Consider the following 22158-nt stretch of genomic DNA (forward strand, 5'->3'; position numbering starts at 1 on the left):
TAAAAGTGCAAAAATACATTTATTTATTGCACCAACAGTTCTTCACACAGCAGTACTGAAACAACAAAAATAATTTAACAAGCTTACAATAGTCTATAAACCAACACTAAGAAATCTTTAAGGTTTTTGCATACCTATTTATAGATACCTCAAAACAACTGCTGGAAAGATGATAAAGAGGACATGGTCAGAAAAGAAACTGTAAACAACATTTGTCATAATTAAGGTAACTGAAGCCCTTATCATTTGTTAGCCTGTGATTGGTTGGGAATGGTTAATGGAGTATGCTGACAGTCACTATCGCTGGGCGATCGTGGCTCAAGAGTTGGCAGTTTGTCTTGTAAGAGAGTAAAAAGTAAATGTTTGTGTGATCCATGCAAACTATAGGTGATTATGACTATCTGCTAGCAACAAAAGCATTGATATATTAAAGAAAAAGAAATAGTGGAGAAAACAGAACAATAAAACACAATAAAAGTTCAATATACTAGATTAACTAACCCTAACCTTATTAACAATAGCATAAGAAATCAAACTTTCTATAGAATAATTAAGAAATCAAATCAGGAACAATAAAACCCAACAGACAGCCACAAAATAGCTATATTCACTTATAATCCCAAGCTCTGTCAATTCTGGAACAATGACAAAACAATAAAAATGAAAGATAAGAAAATGTTCAGATGAAGTGCAACATGTATGACAACAACTGACCCTCATGTTTGTTTATAGTCTTCTATCCATATCTAATGCACTTAAGGTAGTTTTTGAAAAAGTGAAGCTGCAGTTTGAATTCTACATCATTTGCTCCAGGGCTTCTGAATTTGTTGTAGGTAGGATCATGGTTTTCGGCTGTTTTAGGTTGATGGTCAATTGTCACATCACCACATGAGGCAACCATCAAAGAGCCCAGGCCATCCATGAAGAACTCTAGAGTCAGAAACAGAGATTTGCCATTTGACAAAAAAATCATACTGCAATTTTAAATCTAAACTGTTTTGAGATCTGGACTTACCTGAATGCGCTACTCGCTGGAGCTTCGGGTCAAATCTCACCCTCTGCATGGCATCTGTACGAGCCAGGAAGAAGTTGACCACTCCACTGGCCAAATGGCATTGTGGGTAACTAGGAAGGGGGTGGAATTTCCCACCAGACTTCCTGTATAGGCAGCCACCTTCATTTTCATCTCCTTCCTCATACAGAATAGAAAAGTGAAACTTGTTCCCTTGCACTGACCCACCAACCTAATTAGAGAAAAACCAAACAACTCATTATAAAGTCAACCCTAAACAGATGTAACAGAGGTTCAAAACTGGTGATTGAGAAGAATAATCTTAAATTACTTTTGAAAACAAAAGACCATCTCAGTTTGTTACATACTCAGCTCTCTTCCTCTTTTCCCCTTCCTTTTTAACTCATTAAGTGTACGGTATCACACGTGAAAATACCATCCCAACCCTTTCACCCTAATTCTTGAATCTTGAAAAATAATTTTCTCTGTGTCGGTTAGAATTGTTAGTTTTTGCCACCTGAATACAAAAACCTAGGTGAACAACAAAGGCTGCATATTCTAAAAGTACAACGTTAGGGTCATCAGCCTACTACTGTAGCTGTTACAGTTCTACTTAAACCAGTTAAAATAAACTGAACGATCCAGTACAAGCTATTTTATCCTTACCACATCTAGTTCTGGGACTGCCTCCATCACCTCCACAAGTTTCTCTATCTTTGTCTTCTCAGAAAACAAAAAGTCGTCATCCACCCACAAGAAGTACTTGGTGGTAACCTGCGACACAGCCAGATTTCTGCCTGCAAACCAGCCCTGAGGAAAAAAAACATCCCGAATTCATATATCGGAATGGTACCTGGTTTGATTGTTTGACTGAAATTGTACTTGATAAATCTTCCATAAATTGAATCAACAATTGCATATCTTATATTCTATAAATGTAATTTTAGTCCAAAATATTGCCAAATACTCATAAATCAGAAAATTATTGCATGTGCATACCTGTGCTGGAGGCATGATGTAATGCTGGATGTTTTCTCCAGTAATGCTCTCTGGTTCTAAGCTGTCATCTGCAATAATCACTTTTATCTTACTATAGAATTTCCGGATGCTATCCAACAACACCCTCAGTTGTTTGTAGCGCAGAAAGGTCTTTGTGACAATGGTAACTTGAGAGCTGATATCTACCAAACAGAAGTATACAGAGAATATTGTTTTAAAAGATGGATTGCTAGTAATGGCACAGAGTAGCATTAGATTTCTGCATCATTCAAACTAAATTAATTGTGCATTCCTTCTAATAACCAGCAGTGGGTGCATTCTCTGGTTTAAAAAAAAAAAATATATATATTGAACAGTGTTGGGGAGTATATGTACCAGCGTTACGTATTTAAAATACAAAATATCAGTAACTGTATTCCGTTACAGTTACCGTTTAAAAAGGCGATATTCGGAATACAGTTACTTTGTTGACAAAATTGTTGGTAACCTTTGGTCAATCAAAAAAAACCTCACAATGGTCAAAGAAATAACTTTAATCTGACAAAAGTAATAATAAATAAAAATTCTATAAATATTAACCAATGAAAGTTAGACCCTGCTTTTCAACCTGTCACGATCCTGGGTCATTTTGACCCAGCGTTTTGTGTTTCCTTTGGATTTCACCTTGTGTTTTGTGTTTATTCTGATTTTGTATTAGTTTAGGGTTAAACCTGGAGTTTAGTGTTTTATCAGCCCTACCTGTGTCTGTCCTCTGTGCTCTGTTCATGTCCCCGTGTTTGTGTTGTAAAACAGTCTGTGTGTTTCCTGTTTTACTTTGAAGGTTTGTGTCTCGTCTAGGGATGGGTATCGAAAACCGGTTCTTGTTGAGAACCGGTTCCCACTGTTTCAATTCTTTGGAATCGTTTGCCATTTTTGCAAACGATTCCCTTATCGATTCCAGTCCCCCTGAATGACGTCACCACGTTGCGGAGCATCATTTACCTGGCAGGAAACACGGCGCCTAAGCGGCTCAAACGCTCAAAAGTTTGGTTATACTTTACGAGAACAGATGACAACAGGGCAACTTGCAATACTTGCAAAGTAGATATTTCATTTAAGGGAGGAAACACTACGAATATGCAAAAGCATTTACTCACAAAACACGCGATAACCTCAAATGAATGTCGTGTTTTTAATTCCGCTCCGGACTCGTGAATCTGAACCCAGCAGCAGCGGTAACGTTTGCACGCCCCTCTCCGCACGCGGCAGGTAAATAATCAGCTAACAGTGCATATTATGTTAGCGCGATCTGCATTATTACAAAACCTGACATTACTGTGCGTTTAGGTGACCATGATGAGAGAGACAGAGTCTGGCTGGCAGTTCTTGCTGCAGTCTACTGTTAGTGTCTCCTTTCAGGCCAGGATAGACGAATGTCACCGAGCAGTGACTAAGTTTGTAGTCAAAGGCTTGCACCCATTTGCTACAGCAGATGCCCCCGATTTTCGGTAAGTGAATGTGTTTAATTGTAGGCAGGGACATTACTGGATATTCTTGTGTAATTGCTACAGAATAATTTATGTTATACTTTGTTATTGCTACAGAAGAATATTTATTTTATTATTTTACATTTACAATTTTTTGTTCCTGGGGACCCTGTGACACCCCATTGAAGAGCCATAGGCTGTGGATCTCTTAAGATCTCACTGTTGGGTTTGTGAGGCCATGTTACTCCTAAATTTCTATCTTGTTGAAAGAGAAGATATAAAACAAAGTTCTAAGCTAATCGACCTTAGTGTTCTCTTTTTTTTTTAAAAAGAATCGATAAGAGAATCGATAAAGAATCGAATCGTTAAACAGAATCGAAAATGGAATCGGAATCGTGAAAATCTTATCAATACCCATCCCTAGTCTCGTCTGGTGAATTAGGTTCAGCTGTGTTCCCCTCCTGTGTGCCATTCCCTCATTACCTTCTGTGTATTTATAGTGTGTGTCTGCCTGTGTCCCTCGTTGCGTCTTCTGTGTTTCTCAGTAAATCCTCTGTGTGACTCCATGTTAATTCAGTGTTTCTCCACGTCTCTCTGCCCAGCCTTCTTCATCTGCCATCTCTGTATATCTCCCGGTGTCCTTATGTTTTCAGGTTTGTTTGTTAGTTTTTCCCCAGTTTAGGTTTATGTTCAGTTCTGCCCTCACCTTTGTTATTTTCACTGTAAATAAAGCTCCACTCGCATCTCCACTGCCATCTGCATCTTGGATCCTCATTCATTCAACCACACGACTGCTGCCCCAGCCGTGACACAACCATGCTTCAAGTGAATTATTTAAAAAATAAATGCATGAAACAGACCTGGACAAAAATGATGGTACCCCTAGAAAAGAATGGAAATAACGTGACCAAAGGGGCATGTTAATCCAAGGTGTGTCCACTAATCAGCATCACAGGTGTCTATAATCTTGTAATCAGTCAGTGGGCCTATATATAGGACTCCAGGTAGTCACTGTGTTGTTTGGTGATATGGTGTGTACCACACTCAGCATGGACCAGAGGAAGCAAAAGAAAGATTTTTCTCAGGAGATTAGAAAGAAAATCATAGACAAGCATGTTAAAGGTAAATGCTATAAGACCATTTCCAAGCAGCTGGATGTTCCTGTGACTACAGTTGCACATGTTATTCAGAAATTTAAGATCCAGGGGACCGTAGTCAACCTCCCTGGACGTGGCCGCAGGAGAAAATTGATGACAGATCAAAGAGACGGATAATTCGAATGGTAACGAAAGAGCCCAGAAAGACTTGTAAAGAGATCCAAGCTGAACTTCATGCGCAAGGAACATCAGTGCACCATCCGTCGCTGTTTGAGCCAAAGTGGGCTACATGGGAGACGACCAAGGAGGACACCATTGTTGAAAACAAATCATAAGAAAGCCAGACTGGAGTATACGAAACTACATGTTGACAAGCCACAAAGCTTCTGGGAGAATGTCCTGTGGACAGATGAGACAAAAATTGAACTTTTTGCCAAGGCACATCAGTTCTATGTTCACAGATGGAAAAAAGAAGCATATCAAGAAAAGAACACAGTCCCAACTGTGAAACATGAGGGAGGCTCGGTTATGTTCTGGGGCTGCTTTGCTGCATCTGGCACAGGGTGTCTTGAATCTGTGCAGGGTACAATGAAATCTCAAGACTATCAAGGGATTCTAGAGAGAAATGTGCTGGCCAGTGTCAGAAAGCTTGGTCTCAGTCGCAGGTCAACAGGACAATGACCCAAAACACACAGCTAAAAACAGCCAAGAATGGCTAAGAGGGAAACATTGGACTATTTTAAAGTAGCCTTCTGTGAGCGCTGACCTTAATCCTATTGAGCACCTTTGGAAGGAGCTGAAACATTCAGTCTGCAAAAGGCGCCTTTTAAACCAGAAAATACTGGAGCAGTTTGCTCATGAGAAGTGGGCCAAAATACCTGCTGAGAGGTGCAGAAGCCTCATTGACAGTTACAGGAATTGTTTGATTGCAGGGATTGCCTCTAAAGGTTGTGCAACAAAATATTAAGTTGTGGGTACTGTGAGATTATATTATCTTATGCCACGTTATATCCCTAATTAAAGATTGTGAAATTATTATGTAGTTTTAGTTTGCATTATTCCCCCCAAAAAACACGCATTAAGAGGCTCTAATGCCTGGATCTCAATCTCGTGGCCACTGTCACGTCTACTTGCGGCCAGTATAATGACGTGAAGAAATATTTTTAAAAATTATTATTCAAAAAATGATTTAATATGAAGGTAATAAGCAGAGTGTTACAGGGATAGCCCTAAAGAATGTAGCCTCATGGGCAGTGGAGTCCGTGGTAAATGGCCTGTATTTGTATAGCGCTTTTCTAGTCCCCAAGGACCCCAAAGCGCTTTACATATCCAGTCATCCACCCATTCACACACACATTCACACACTGATGATGGCAAGCTCAGTGCACATTACGGGCTCCCGCCCCTGGCTCACGCACCTGTGCTCACCATCACACCTGCAGCCGATCCCAGCTGATTTGGAGCACTATTTATGACTGCAAACCTGTGTGATCCTTCGCTGGATCGTTGAGCCATCAGCGTCAGTCCCTCTGAACCTGAACCTGAATCTGTATCTGAATCGGTATCTGTGCGTTTGAGACTATCCCTAACCTGGACTTCTTTCTCTGTGTGTATATAGATCTGCCCTGGACCCGAGCGAGCGTGTGTATATTTGGAACCCACTGAGAGCGTGTATTGGATTAATCCCTGTTTCCCCCCGGACCCTTTCCCCCGCCGCACTGTATATATATTCTCACCTGGTGTCTCACTGTAAATAAACGCACTCTCTTTGCCAAGGATACCTGGTCCATTTCAAACATTGTGACATAATTATTATTTTCTTGTGGATTTCCTACATCTTTAGGATGATATTTCTGACTAATCAGTTACTAGTTCTTAACTAAGTGTTTCAGGTGGAAACGACTAGGAATGAAGAAGAGTTTTGAGAGTATAGAGTGTTTGGTTTTGGGTTTGGTTTTTTTTCCACAAGTGTATAATAATGAGCGAATGACAATTATGGAAGGAGACAATGATTCCACCTCAACATAACTAATGTTCTTAATTGTATGCAATGATAAACAAGATGCAAATAATAAAGAAGCATTTAAATGCATATGGACTTTGCTTTTGACCCCTGACGAAGAGCACACTTCTACCTGTTCCCATGTCATACAGGACTGGCACATGAGGCTGCTGGATGGTAATGGGAAACACGGCTTCATAGTTTTCAAACTGGAAAGTGACTGAACACAAAAATAACATTTGTTTAGGTTCAGAACAAGTGGGACTCTTGTTTAAAGAAAAATAACAAAGAAGCAATTCAGGACTTATTCTTTCAGTTATTTTAAATATAACATACAGGACTCATACATTAATGCTAATGTAAAATGCACATGACATTTTGCAAATTCAATTGTCATTTAGAAATGGGGGTTATAGCTCTTCACATTTTTGACACATACCAAGGTCTCCAGTGTTTATATGGTAGATGGTGCTGGTATAGGACACTTTGGCCAGCAGGTCATTGAGGACCAACAAGGTGCTAGACTCAATAGTCAGTTTTGTCTCTCCAGAACCTGTGAATTCAAACCAAACAACCTTACATTAGCTTTAAAATGAAGTTTAATTGGTTATGGCTAAGTGCCAATAGATGTGACAAATTTACTTTATGTATATTCACAGTAATATAATACTGCTGGTAATTTCTCAGAAAGGAGAGAAGGAGAGAATCCATTCTCTTGTGCTTGTCCTTATTGGGAGGTCAGGGTGGGTCGCCAGTCCGTCGCAGGCCAAACACATACATACAGACAACTATTGGCACTCACATTCACAGGCAGTTTAGAATCACCAGTTAACCTAACCTCATTAACTGCATGTGTTTGGATTCTGGGAGGAAGCCAGAGTACACAGAGAGAACATGCAAACTCCACACAAAAATACAGTAGATGGTGGAGATGAATTCAGGACCATCTTGCTGTGATGCAACAGTGTTGAGTACCATGCTACCGTGCTGCCCAGCCAAAATACATTAGTTACTGATAATTGACAACGAGAATATGAAGTCCTGAACTTTACTAAATAAGATTCATGTAAAACCACCAATACTACGCTGATTGAGGAGACACGATGTCTGAAATTGTATGGAGCTATGGAGGCAAGTTAAAGGGAAAACCATTATAACTTAAAAGGTGTAATAAAAAAAGTTTTGCAGGATAGGATTTTTTAGAAGGTGTCAAGATACCTTGTAAGAAAAAGAGTACATGTATATGTCTTTGTCTTCTAACTTTTATCAGTCTTTTGAGGTTACAATTTTTATTTTACACAGATGTTATGGAAAAAAAATTAAAAATGATCTAAAAAAAAGTAATATTGGCTAGCTTAATGTGTTACTGACAGGACTCACTCAAGTTAATCTGATCTTTGTGTTTAGTCAAGACTCTTGCCGATGTAAAAGATCACTCGTGTTTTGTGTTTGTTCAAGTCGAATTAGTCACTTGCCACAGTTTAAATTATTTGTAAATATCTCCAGATTGAATTAAGTCTTTTATTATTATTCTGCTTTGTTTTGCCTGGTTCCTGCATTTGAGTCATGTTTAGGGCTGGGTATCGTCACTGATAAATTTTGCCTCAGTCAGAAATATTATAATTCTGATCAACTATCAGTACATTTCCATATTTTTATATCTATAAAAAGAAAGCTGACACTTGCAAGACGTAATCAAAGGTGTAAGCATCACAGCCGATGCCTTTGTGTCACAGAAAAAGATGAAGGCGATTTTCCTGGCCTGGGATTTTATAGCAGATAACCTTAAAAATATTCTGCAGTAGATCAAAAACAAAAGAAAGTCATTAACATTTGAACATTACCTGATGCTGCTGAAGTGAAGCAGAGCAAAGTTACAGAGGTTTTATTAGTGACACAGCTAAGCATTTTGCAACTTTGCATAATTTTAAAAAGTTTAAATTTGTTCAGTAGCCTGTTGAATAGCATAAATGACGTTTTCTTTTCGGAAGGAAGTAAAAGGAAAAGACTGTGGCCGGCAGTGCTGTAAACAACGGTAGACGCAGTAGCGGTTTTTGATACGGGCGACACGGGCGGTTGCTCATACTCATGTACTCATATGATCAAACTTCCTGTATTCGGGGGTTGGTCCCACAGATCAACAAGTGCAATCCCCTACCTTCCCTCTCTTTGTTACCATCAAATAAACTTCTCCGGTTTGAATGATATCCCAATGTAATTGCTGTAGATGCTGTACTGGTATGGATCAGTGTATCAATGTCACGTTCACCCCTGGCGTATAGTTTACCTTACACCCAGCTTTTACTTCTTCCACTCTTAAATGTTTCATCCAAAATAATTATATAAATATTAGCATTTTCTGGACAATGTTGACCCTTCTATCGGGGACACAGGAACAAAAAACAATGAAACAAACGGAAAAAAGCAAGCTAATAATATGATTTTTTTTTTAAAAACAATATTAATTTGGTACCAGTGTATATACAAATTTACCTTTGACTTGGAAACTCACCTTGAACAGTGGCCTCTGCAGTTGGAGTTTCTGTTGTTAGGACACCATTAGACACAGTTAAGAGAACCTAGAATAGAAACACATGAATAAACTAAAAAGTGCTCTGAGTAATTTTAGCAATACCAACATTACTACCATCTCCACAAAACTGCACCACCCCTTAAGCTGTCTTTTTAAACCAGAAGAAAGCTTTAAAGTGAGAATTCATTAGACATTAGTCCCGCCTTTTAGAGAACCTGACGCAAATACATATTTTTCATCATTCATATAGTTTTATTTAAGATTCAGTGCATGTCAGATACACTACACAGCCCAAAGGTGTGTCATCTGTCTTGTTAAAGTGCAAACTAGTGGGAGATGCAAGGATGCAAAGCTTCTTTATTATTTATTCTGGTCTAGTCTCAAGATTAACAGCTATAACAACTCTGTTGCTCATGTCATACATCTCGTATCACAAATCTGGTGATTGCTTCTGGTTTTGACAAACCAGCAGGACAACTATGAATACATAGTTGACAACTATGCCATGGTTACGTGGTTCGGTCAGCTGAAAAAAGGGTGGAGTGCCCACTCTGGGTCAGGGAAGAGTTCCTGCCCCAAGTGGAGAAATTTAAATATCTTGAGGTCTTGTTCACAAATTAGGGGAGAAGGGAGCAGGAGATCGACAGACTGATTGGTGCTGTGGCTGCAGTGATGTACTGGTCTGTCGTGGCCATTGGAGGGCCGGCGCCAGTGCCAGCACCCATTCTGATGGGCGGTCTGTTCCTCTGGCTAGAAGGCTCTCCTTTAACCCTGGTCGGGTTCCTACCAGAGCTTTCCTAGTTTCTCACCCTTCTCTGTACTTTGCTATGCCCTGCCAGCGACATGCATTACTCCTAACATGCATATTCTTTTCCCCAGCCAGAAGAACTGTAAGATGTTTGTTATTTTGGGGTTCCTGCTCTAATCCCTTTCACAGCTGGGGTTCCTTTCTGCCGAGAAAGGCCATCGTAGTCTAACCGCAAAACACCTACCTATATTCTTTTCATCAATAAATCAAATCTAATGATCTCTCCTTATTGAATTCACATTCAGGGAATCTGTTGACTCTACTAGGAATGTAACACACAATAACTTAAACTTGATTATACTTGGTTGGTTGGGTAATTGGTTAATAATGCAAATTTTCATGTCAGTTTTAAATTCAGTTTTATCACTAGCCAATACCAGTGTTACCTGGTGAAATATAGGGTCTACTAAAATAAACTGACTGAAACTGAATAACGATGTGTTATGAAAGCCAGTACTGACTATGTAGATTGTATATCAAGCCTTGTTTGCCACATATGAATGCAATAATACTTTTTTTGATAGTTAGTATACAGTATACAAATTAAACACACATATCTTTGAACTTTAGAAACATTCAGCAGCCATCTTTCATAAATCAGCCAACCTCTACCATTCAGTCAGGCAGATCTGCCTGTTTCTAATCTGTGATATCAGACCAACCTTATAGCTGTTTCCTTCCTCAGCATGCAGACGTAAACCTGAAATGCAAAAATTACCTTCAGTGTCACTTAGTCCTTCTACTGAAATACACATATTCACATCATATTTTGACTTTACACAAGTGTTGCCAGGTGAGTTCTTGAGGAAACCTCAGCTATCTTTCACTCAGGTTTTTCTCAGTGGGTGAATGCCGTAGGCATTTAACCTATTGTGTTACTGTTTTCCTATATTTTTAATCTTCTTATTATTCTAGTTGCTCCGTTCTTTGTCCTTGACTACTCCCACAGTTCTCACGCTATTTTCACCATTCAAATTTTAAAAATTCTGCCATTTCTCTTCTTACCTGCTATATCTTTTGGTGTCATTACTTTTATACTTTTTAAAATATTCAGCTTTTCGTGCTGTTTTTTTTGTCCCAATGACATGATTGGGACCAATTTGATCTGACTACTGACAGCATACTTATAAAAAGTACTATGATCACTTTCATGTTAACCCTATCTTCATATACAACTGTGAACCATGGCCTTGTTGCCTTCCTATTCTGTTTGCATTTATATTTTTATAGGAACATAAAAACTAAAACATTGGTGACTGAAGCATATATTGAGCGTGACATACCTGGTATTGCAGTTGCAGTCAAGGGTCGTACTATAACGCCCTGGATAGGATACTGCAGAGGAGAATTAGGCAAAGCAAAAAGTAGCTTGGATAGTATTGAATTAGTCCTGTTGAGGAGATGGAATTGGGAAAAATTACACAAAAGAATTTTAAGTACTCAGTATGACACCCACGCGTGCGCACACACACACACACACACACACACACACACACACACATGCACACACATTTTTAATTTTTTTATTACTGAACTGTAAGTCTAACAGTTCCCGGAAAGCTCCCACCCATACATCCATCTTCTACCTGGCTTTGTATTGCTGGAACTCTTTAGCTCGTCGCTGCATTAATTCCTCATACTGGTCTTTTGGGATGTGGTCTTTGAGGATTGTAGAGCCATCAGGACAGGTGCATGGACCAGGTAAACGGCGTTGTGTGGGCAAAGATGACTTATAACTTAGAGATCCTGAAGAGTGCCTGTAAAGTGGAAGTCCTGAAGAGTCACAATTCAACATCAACATTTAAATGAACTACTACAGTCAAGTATAAAAGAAAGTATATCCTTATGTAATGTGATCCTTATGGCAGCCTCAGCATGGCCATCCTTTTCATCATTGGATTCCTTCTCATCAGTCATTTCTTGGTCTAGATTGCATGGATTATATTCAGATCAGATTCAGATTCAGATGCAGACAATTTCTCCTCTAATGCATCCCCACCGTCAGTTTCCCGGCCTCTCTCCTCCTCATCTGTGTAGTCATCAAATAAGTAGTAAAGAGCCTCACTTAGGTTATATATCGCCTTGTCATGGTGCTGACACCCAGTGACCTGTGAGCAAGGCCTCAAAAAAGCATTGTACACTAAATCTATGAGAAATGTTCAATGATACAATGATACTGCCAACAGAGCAGTCGTTCTCATGGAAGTGAGGCTCTATTGGGCAAACGTTTTCAGAGTAGTTGCTAGGGAACCCATTGTGTGTGTGTGTGTGTGTGTGTGTGTGTGTGTGTGTGTGTTTACGGTCATCTGACAAAAGAGGATGTACCTGATCTCAGTTATTTACACTAATTGTTGTCTCCACCATTCATTTCTAGTGATTGGTCATTATTGACTGGAAACAGGAAGTGTACAAATGTTGAATAAAATGAATTAGTGATCATTCACGAATCTCCCAGAATATTTCTAAACATATATGCAGTTCTCTCTATATTGATCATGACAAAGACACTATCAAATATCCATCCATTCACTTATCCTTTTCAGGGTCGCTATAGGGAAAGAGGCAGGGCACACCCTGGACAGATCGCCAGTCTGTCACAGGGCCAGTGTTGGGAAGGTTACTTTTAAAATGTATTCCACTACAGAATACTGAATACATGCCCCAAAATGTATTCTGTAACGTATTCCGTTACGTTACTCAATGAGAGTAACGTATTCTGAATACTTTGGATTACTTAATATATTATCATGCTGTTTACAACTACGTGAATGTACTATTGCTGTGATTTATTACTGATACTGAAGGTCCGAACCGTAGTAAAGGGACCTCTGGCTAATACGGTGGGTTCCGTGTCGGGCTGGTAGCCGAAAACTAGCTTTACTTTGTTGTCTGGGTCAACTTTGCTTGCCAGAGACAGAGAGAGGCGTGGAAAGGCTGCTCTATACGGAACTTATTTTTTCCGGAGGAAAACACGAACACAGTGTACAGTTGAGTCTTAATAGCTTACTTACAGCTGGGCTCGTCAGGCACTCTTCTTGGCTGCTGTGGTTATTATTATATTTACATGCTTCCAGCTCCCGTTTTTGCTCCGTGACAGCTCGGACTTCCTTTCTCTCCCTCCCTCGCTCACAGACACATAACGGGTACGGTAGTCCATTCTCTCTGCAGCACGGACTACACTGCCCATGAGGCTACATTCTTTAGAGCTATGCCTGTAGCATTCTGCCTATTAGCTTAGCACAACAACAACAAAAAGGCGCTCTCTCACCCAGGAAACACGCAGAGAGAGAGCGCGTCACCCTGTAACCATGGCAACCGTAACGCTGCCGCCTGGAACAACAGAACATAGCTGTCAAACAAACCCAAACAATCCTGACCCGCCACAATATGAAACAGGGAAGTACCGCAGTGTAATCCATTTATTTCAACAAAGTAACTGTATTCTGAATACCACCTTTTTAAACGGTAACTGTAACGGAATACAGTTACTCATATTTTGTATTCTGAATACGTAACGGCGGTACATGTATTCCGTTGCTCCCCAACACTGCACAGGGCTAATACACAGGGACAGACAACCATTCGCACTCACACCTATGGGCAATTTAGATTGTTCAATTAACCTGTCCCCACAAAGTGCATGTCTTTGGACGGTGGGAGGAAGAACCCATGCAAACACGGGGAGAACATGCAAACTCCACACAGAAAGACCCCAGCCTGATGGTGGAATTGAACTCAGGACCTTCTTGCTGTGAGGCAACAGTGCTAACCACTGTGCCACCATGCTGTCCTATCAAAATCGTGCTGCCACTATCAAATAATCAATACATAATTGACATACAGACTATCAGGCTTTTACAAATCTTGTGCACAGGTCATTTTAAGGGCGATCGTGGCTCAAGAGTTGGGAGTTCGCCTTGTAATCGGAAGGTTACCGGTTCGAGCCCTGGCTCGGACAGTCTCGGTCGTTGTGTCCTTGGGCAAGACACTTCACCCGTTGCCTACTGGTGGTGGTCAGAGGGCCCGGTGGCGCCAGTGTCTGGCAGCCTCGCCTCTGTCAGTGTGCCCCAGGGTGGCTGTGGCTGCAATGTAGCTTGCCATCACCAGTGTGTGAATGACTGGATATGTAAAGCGCTTTGGGGTCCTTAGGGACCATAAAAGCGCTATATAAATACAGGCCATTTACCATTTTCAGCACAGCACTGTTTTAGCTACATCACTTTATCCTTCTCACTCAGTTGCTTCAGTCTGTTTGCCATGAAAAAAAATGTGTACCATACACATCATATTTGTATGTCCACACACACACCAGGATACAAGAATACTTTACCTTTGTTTTAATGTTGGAAGATTTCTGTTGGCTAGCTCTCTTGTCCAATTACACGAATTCCCGAAATAGAATGTAAACATAATGATCAGCACACCGACAACAGCAATCACAAAAAGCTTTGAGCTTGTATAGACAGACATCTGTTGATACACAGAAACACACGTTATAGTAGGTTAATTAACAAAGGCTAAATATTTACCATCTAAATAGTTAAATTTTGCAAATCAGTCATATAAAACATGTTATGTTTTGACTCACATCTTAGATATGATTGAACATGTATAAAACAAACATGAACAAATACCTTCTTTTTTTTGCATTTTTTCTTTTGCCCCCGTAGTTCATCCTGACTTTCATGTGTCTCAGTTGAAGCTCTTTGTGTTATTGCCAAAAAGTAATTTCCAGTTCTTGCCAAAAATATTTAAGCTGTTGTAATCGACTTGTTGACATTTAGATGTCTTTTATTTATTCAGGTGAACAGTCTCATTTACATTAGAAATGTGTTTTTGAAGAGTGAGCTGACCAAGGGGCCAGCAGAAATTGAAATAAGAATAATATAGCAGTAGCATAACAATAGTGGGCAGAAAAGACCCAATTGAATAAAATTTAGACACAATATCCTGGAATCATAACGATACTTGCGACACAAGTTATTTTTTTATTTCATATATAAGCCCTTTGTAAAGTCTATTATCTACAATTGGTTTACCAATATAAACAGATATATTACATGTTAGATTTGTATTGTGATTGTCATTTATGCTTAGAAATATCTACTTATATATGCTTAGAGCTTATAATTAGTTGTAGATTGGTAGAGGTCTGATCCTTAATAGTCTGCAAACTTTGTGTGCATTCCAGAGCACTCTGGGAGCATGGGAGAGGTCTTACCTTGTCTTATTGTTTTATGGTAGGATAAACGTATCTATATCTGTTTTAGGCTAAGTGCATTTTGTTTAGATGAACTGCTGGACTTCCAGGCCAGCAGGTTTAGGGGAGTCTTTATGGGGTCATGCTTTGACACCCCACACACACACACACACACAGGGTGTTCTTTGTTCACATGTATACCTATGTAAGATGTTATATGTTAATGACCCTATGCATATTTATATAATCACAATAAAAGGAGTGCTATGGGGAACCTGGCTGAGAGTCCGACGGAGGCCAAGTGGGCGGAACGACACTTGGCTCCAGACAGGCCTCCCCGTGCATGGAAACATAAAGAACTTTGCCTACTCGTGTCTTGCTTTGCTGTGTAATTACATTGTCTTCAACATTCGAGCGAATCGGGTTAAGCTACAAACCTATCATTACACATGAAAAAAGAAAACCAGAAACACTGGAAAACACATTTTGACAGTTTATCGCCTGTATATTTTAATACTATAAGTCCTTTTGGCTGCCAAGGGGCTCATGGGATTGGTAGAGATCAGTCCATTAGTCCAGGCAGTATGTCAGAATTAGCACAACGCTCAACCCAGATCTGTTTAAGAGTTCTTCATTTTATTATTCTTTTTACGAGGTAAACTGGTTGGTTTTTCAACCTCTTATATGTGCTTAGAGGACACACACACACACACACACACACACACACACACACACACCTGTAAGCCAGTTTTGAATAGGAGATTACAATGTAATCATATACCTCCATGTTTCAGTGACTGAAAAAACAATTATTTGCTAAAGAGGTGTGCCTTTTCTTGTTCTTGTTAATACGTTTCTGTATGCACTCATAAGAAAACATATGGAGACCCACAGGCTTTAACCCTCTGACATCCTTTTAAAAATACTCTAAGAAATATATAAAATACTCCAAGTCTCCACAGATGAGGGAAACAATAATGATCAAAATATTTTACACACAACAAAAACTATTTACAGTTTTACTTTTTTCTGTGCTCAGAAAAAAAATGTGTGCCTTGACCCAAAACATTTAAGGCACACCGTGATATTAAGGTAAAAAAAAAAAAAACTTTCATAGGCTGCATATTTAAAGACAGAGTACAGCTACCTGGAGAAAGATCATTCATATGACATAACGATCCAGAAATTTAGTTTTAAGGTGAAACCTCAGGGGAGAGCCACTATCTCTTGCTTGCCTCAGTGATACAACGTTTTATGTGTAGAGTTGGTCAATCAGCATTTTCTGAAGCTTGTTTTGACCATGTTTACGTGCCTAAAAGCCTGAACACATGGGTTAAATAGCTGGAGTACCTAATAAAGTATATAAATATAAAAGTATGGGCTTCTTTCCCTTTTTGTGGTAAAGGACTATTAACTTCAAAGATTAACTTCCTTGACAGGTGCATAATGAAACAAACTAATGAATACCTACACCGCCAGAATCAGAAAGTATCTGAAAATTTTTAATTAATGTAACTTATTTATGTAATTGCAAAGATATTGGGGTTTTATTGTTGTGGTATGACAAAAGTATAGAAATAGCTCATTTCCTACCTCTTCTTCCTGCTGTTTATGGAGCCACAATAACAAAAAATGATGAGCGAGTGACGAAAAGCCGTTCTTGAAACTCTTGGCCTGAATTGTTGAAAAGATTGCACACTATGAAAGGTGTGGTGTTCTTCTTTTCAGGTAACTGGTGTCACAGAGGACAATAAAGTATTACGATAAGGTCAGGAGGCGGAACCACTGAGCAAGGTTAAAAACAGCAGAATAAAAGCTCAACCAACTGTTCTGATACATCCACACAGCTCCATGCTTTACCGACAGAAAAAAAACAAACAACAAAACTAAAGTCTGAATATATGTCATTTACCTTTTCTTGTTGTTTTAGATAATTTGTGGATTTTGGTCCTTGTGTTTCTCTCAAAACATTTAGGTAGATAAATGTAGTTTCCTGCATAACCAGTTTTCATTATAGCCAACAGCTTTTTTTTGAGTCAGGCTGTATGTGTGTGTGTCTTCCTATACAATAGCAAGACAACAGAGTAACACTCTTGCATTTATTCATAAGTTTCTCAAAGAGGAAACACAAGAAGGAAACTTGTCCATAGACTCTAAATTTTACACTTCTTTATTTTGTTTTTTGTAAAACTGTAAAAGTAATTGGTCAAATCTGGTCTGGAAATCAAACATTAAAAAAGCTGCTGGGGCTGCTTGAGCCACAGTAATTCCACTGGTGGTTGAGCTGTAAGCCAAGATGAAGGCACAGGACGACTAAGAAGGCTGGAGGAGAAACGAGGGCCACACTGCAAGCTGTGCAGGTCATAGGACAATGCTGACAGGTCCCATCTGTGAAAAACAACAGTGGCTGTATGGTGGTTGGGGTATGTTTACCTTATTTTTCTTAAATATAAATGTAAAAATTTTAAAGTTTAATTTTATTAAATGAGGTTTTATTGGTTAATATAGTCAAAACACTTTCTGCTGGCACTAAACAGCTTGCATGAGTTAATCGACCTGCGACAGCATACACCATGTGGTTGTTCGTTACCTTAAACAGGCTGAATCCACCACTGCACTGTGAGGATAAGGGCTCTGTGTCGCTCCAGTGTCACTTCTTATTCATCATATGTCACAGCTGAAGACTTTACAAGGATAAATAACAAGTGACGTGCAGGAACAAGACGCACACAGCAAAAAGGAACCAGAGCCTTTATGACAGGTTTCTGCTGGAATGGCCAGTGACTCCGCAGAACCAGTAAAATGAAAGTAAACTGCAAAGACAGAAGAAGTAAAGAAATTTTCATTGCAAAGATAAAAAAAATATGATCCCAAATTTGATTTTGAATCATTTCACTTATTTCCTTTTTTAAACGACATTAAAGAAGATTTAGTACATCACAAAAAATCTGAATTAATTTTTTTATTGGGATTTTTTGTGAGTTATTGTTTCCATCCTCCATGCAAAACTGCTTAGCAGTTTTTTGAATATGTGGCCAGAGAGAGACTGATCTCAGTGTTTTAGTGAGTCGTAGTTAATCAATGTGCAGATAAAAGAACAAATGTGTTTGTACTCAAAGATGTAATTAGAAAGCACTGTAAAGACTTACTTAGGGTGTCATATTTCTTGTGAACTGGGCATCTGAACAACTGCAGGGCTTCAGGAGAACACACCCCACCTACCCAGCCACACACACACACACACACACACACACACACACACAGCCTCTGCTACAGGAATCCCCCTCTTGTGTCTTTCGGTCAAAAGACAAAACGGATATAAGCATTCAAGTAAACATTAATGTCACCATGGAAACTGCATGCCACTCTTGGAAAACTCTGCAAGCTTCTCATGCAGCAAGAGAAAAAACACACGCACACAGGCAGGTCTTGCTATCTTTGTGGGGACATTTCATTGACATAATGCATTCCCATTGGCCACTTGCCCTAACTTTAACATTTAAAAATGAATGCCTAGACCTGAGGATACATTCAATTCAATTCAATCATATGTTTTATATAACGACAACTTCTACTACCAGCTGCCCCCAGATCAAACACATAAGAATAATGTGAAACATGTAAAAATATGAGGCTTTTCATTTGGAAGCAGTGCTCCACATTTCACATTTTTTCACTGTGAGTTGTTTCAAACTGTAGACACAGATGTGTCTGTTTAAATGCTGAATAAGAAGAAACTGTGTGACAAACCTGGCTAAAGAAGGATCCACTATCAAATATGCAGTAATTTTTACATAGTTTTCAGCTGCCAATCAGAGGCAACAAATCACTCAAACAATCATCAGGGTGGAGTCCACAGCTGTGCTGCAGCTGCAGTGCTCACACCTGAACATAGTCCTTGTTCTAAGCCAGGCTCCTTCTTCCTGCCTTCCTCGGTTCCTCTTCCTGGCTCTGCTCTTCTTCTCCTGAATGAAAGTGAGAGGACAGACTGCAGGTTTCTCATCTTTGCTCAGAAAACCAGGAAACAGCAAGCAGGCTTTAACTGTGAGATTTACAGAATCCAGACGGTTCTTTAAACTCTGAAAACTGTGACAAATGATCACAAGTTATGTTGTTTATATGTTTTGTTGGGCGACCTTTACAGTGAATGATGGTTTGTTTTTGTTTGTTTTTTCGCAACAGTCCTCTCAAATTCAAAGTCAAAGCAGAAGCCATGTTTGTACAGTCTTTGGTTTTTCTGATAGTGTAGAGAAATTAAACTAGTGTTTGACAGAAAGATTCAGGTAATCATTGTTAAAAATCCATAAATAAAAAAAGGGTTAGGCTTCCACAGCATGCATTTTTAATATTTGGGCCCGATGAATGTAAAAACTAAGGTTTACCAGATTTCTTTTTTACCTTATTTTTGTTTTTATGAAAAATCAGAGCCACATATGAGGATATTCATTTAAAATTTTGATAGAACAGTAGCAGTATAATGTCCTCGTAAGTGGATATCAGGCCCTTGTAGAGCAAAATTGAGTATTTTGGTCTAAATAACCCAAAATGTGATGTCCACATATGTGGACACCAGGTCCTAGGAGGTGAAAGCAAATCTTATTACAAATTATTTGTAGACATTTTGTTGTTTGTGGCAACATCCTGATGTTTGCTGCTGTAACTGTTCTCTGTGAGTACTGGGGAAAAAAAAAACCCTTCTATAATTAATCTCCACAAGTTGAATCTGTTCATCTGGACGTAGCGTTTTGTGGGAGAAATGTTTTGTCACTCATCCAAGTGACTTCTTCAGTCTCAGCTGACTGCAGGTTTCCCCAATCTTATAAACAGTACATTTGCATAATGACTGAAACCAGCCCACTGAAGGGACAATGGGCTGTGAGGTCAGTTCCTTAACCCTAGAACACTATCGCTATAAATAGTAACACAATCACTATTGCCGGGTGATTTTTACCCGATATAATATAATCAATAAAAAGTAATCAAATATATCAAAATATGACAACACATGACAAATTAGAGTGGTCTTCTTTTACTTTCAACTGTGCCATGTCTAACAAAATGAAAAAAAAACCCTCCTAAAACAAAATAATGACTCTGGAAAGCTGGTCTTTGGTCCACCCATTCCTGGGACATTTGAGACTTCCCTGGTGAAGGCACAGGCTCCTCGACACGCAAACAGCTGCAGGAGAGAGAAATCATGTAAATGTATTTGCTCGGGTGTAAATCACCCGGCGATAGTGTTCTAGGGTTAATCTTAATTATGCAAATTCTCATGACCATTGATCAACAACTACTGATCAATGGCCACGAGTACCATTCACAGAGAGCTGGGAAATGGTCTCTGTGTGTGTTTCTGTCAGGAGAATTATTCTAAAACACTCTGAGAGGAGAAACACAGTTTTACTTGTATACAAGGGCAGCACAGAGCAGGGCTCTGTGACACGCGCTCTGAAACTTCCCTGGCCTTTATTTATACATCAGAACATCAGTTCTTTACATTGGAATGTGGATGTTTAGGTGTGTGTGTGTGTTGGGGGGGGGCATAAACGACTTCCCTAAACCTGCTGGTCTGGAAAATCCAACAGTTCATCTATATGTAAAAAAGGCACTTAGACTAAAACAGGCATAGATACGTTTATCCTACCGTAAAACAATAAAAGAAGGTACGACCTCTCCCATGCTCCTAGGATGTGGGGGGTGAATACCAGAACACTCTGGAATCACACAAACCTCCTAGGATGAGACATTCTTTCAATATACCATCTACTACATACTTCTAATTCTACCATAAGTAAACTTATATTATTAAAAGATTATACTGAATACCAAGTAATAATTTTATATTGACAGTTTCAAACAGGGGAGAGTTATGGATGACATCATGGTGGTAAAGTGTTGGGCGGCTGGAAAAGTTTGTTGAAAAGTGAAAACACAGTCCTGGAGTTACCCTCACAAGAAGTGATTGGTGGATCCAGGGGGCAGACCATACGGATTGGCAAACAACCTGGAGATGGTATATATGATGACACCGCCATGGACGGCCGTTCATTCACCCTCGACTCACCTCAACCAGCAGACTTTGTGTTACCTCTTCAGCGCTGTTTTATTACACAGGAGCATTTTGGGGTGGACTACCTATTTCATTTTACTACCTTTTTCTCATGCTTTTGTTAGTTAGGGAAACAGATCCTGCAGTAGTGTGAGTTATGACATTGATTTCTTTTATGAAGCACAAAGCACATGTATTGTGACACACAGTGTGTGCTGCTGAAACCGCTGGGCTTTCTTGTTGGTGTCAGTAAGGCGAAACTCAGATACACATGGAATTCAGCAATGAAACACAACCTGATTCTTTGAGCAGAGAATCAATGGAACACCCTGACACAGACTGAACAATAAAAAGAAAATATGTCTATTAAACTTCTCCTTGAAGTCTGCATTGGTTGCTTTTGTGTGTCATTAAATTTTTGAGTCATTTTAAACAGAAAGGTTTGCAGCAGGGTCACTGACTCATTTCCCTTTAAATTCTCCACCCACGGGTTGTCACGGTCGGAGGCCAATATGGGGAAATAGACTAGAGCAGACAGCACTCAGAAATGTGTACAGATATGTACAGTACAGCTTTAAATAGAAATAAGTCCTGTTTCTCATCCATCAGTCATAAAATCATTGAACAATCCACACTGGTGTCTATACCACAGCCAAATGTGGGCCAAGAAAAATGTATGTATGGACTGGATGGGTTGTTACTGACATCTGGTGAAAAGTCAGAAGAACTTTTATAAATATATTTACTTAGAAAATTTGTAACACGTTTAATGCTTATTTTACCGACTGTACATAACCAACACATTTGACCTCACAGCAGTGACTCTGTGCTATCAGAACACTTCCTCACAATGGTTATGATTAGTATTATAATCATTAATAATATATATTCTTTATACTCAGGAGATGATCGTTATTCTCTCACTGATAAATTCAAAAACTGGCGAAAAAGCAGCAAGAAATGCGCAGGAGGAGTCAACAGTGCTGATCAGA

The 22158-nt window shown here is 39.3% G+C and overlaps 1 protein-coding gene across 3 annotated transcripts; it reads right to left on the bottom strand.

Annotated features, from left to right (window-relative positions):
- On the bottom strand, positions 1-16824 carry LOC116311602 (beta-1,4 N-acetylgalactosaminyltransferase 2-like). 3 transcript variants are annotated; one of them, XM_039607581.1, is made up of 12 exons: positions 16711-16824; positions 14248-14387; positions 11504-11674; positions 11201-11307; positions 10580-10617; positions 9089-9155; positions 7016-7129; positions 6710-6796; positions 2012-2193; positions 1679-1822; positions 1016-1244; positions 1-930 (listed from the first exon to the last, which is right to left on the bottom strand). In XM_039607581.1, exons 2-12 carry the CDS (start codon positions 14385-14387, stop codon positions 737-739), a joined length of 1473 nt encoding a protein of 490 aa, XP_039463515.1. In that variant the 5' UTR covers positions 16711-16824; the 3' UTR covers positions 1-736. The 3 variants fall into 3 exon arrangements, with proteins under 3 accessions (XP_039463515.1, XP_039463517.1, XP_039463516.1); XM_039607583.1 differs by lacking the exons at positions 14248-14387; positions 16711-16824 and adding an exon at positions 12929-12988; XM_039607582.1 differs by lacking the exons at positions 14248-14387; positions 16711-16824 and adding an exon at positions 12929-12981 and having other exon boundaries at positions 11504-11842.
- Between the last annotated feature and the right edge of the window lie 5334 nt (positions 16825-22158).

The sequence above is a fragment of the Oreochromis aureus genome, linkage group 3, assembly GCF_013358895.1.
Source record: "Oreochromis aureus strain Israel breed Guangdong linkage group 3, ZZ_aureus, whole genome shotgun sequence".
NCBI classification, from domain to species: Eukaryota; Metazoa; Chordata; class Actinopteri; order Cichliformes; family Cichlidae; genus Oreochromis; species Oreochromis aureus.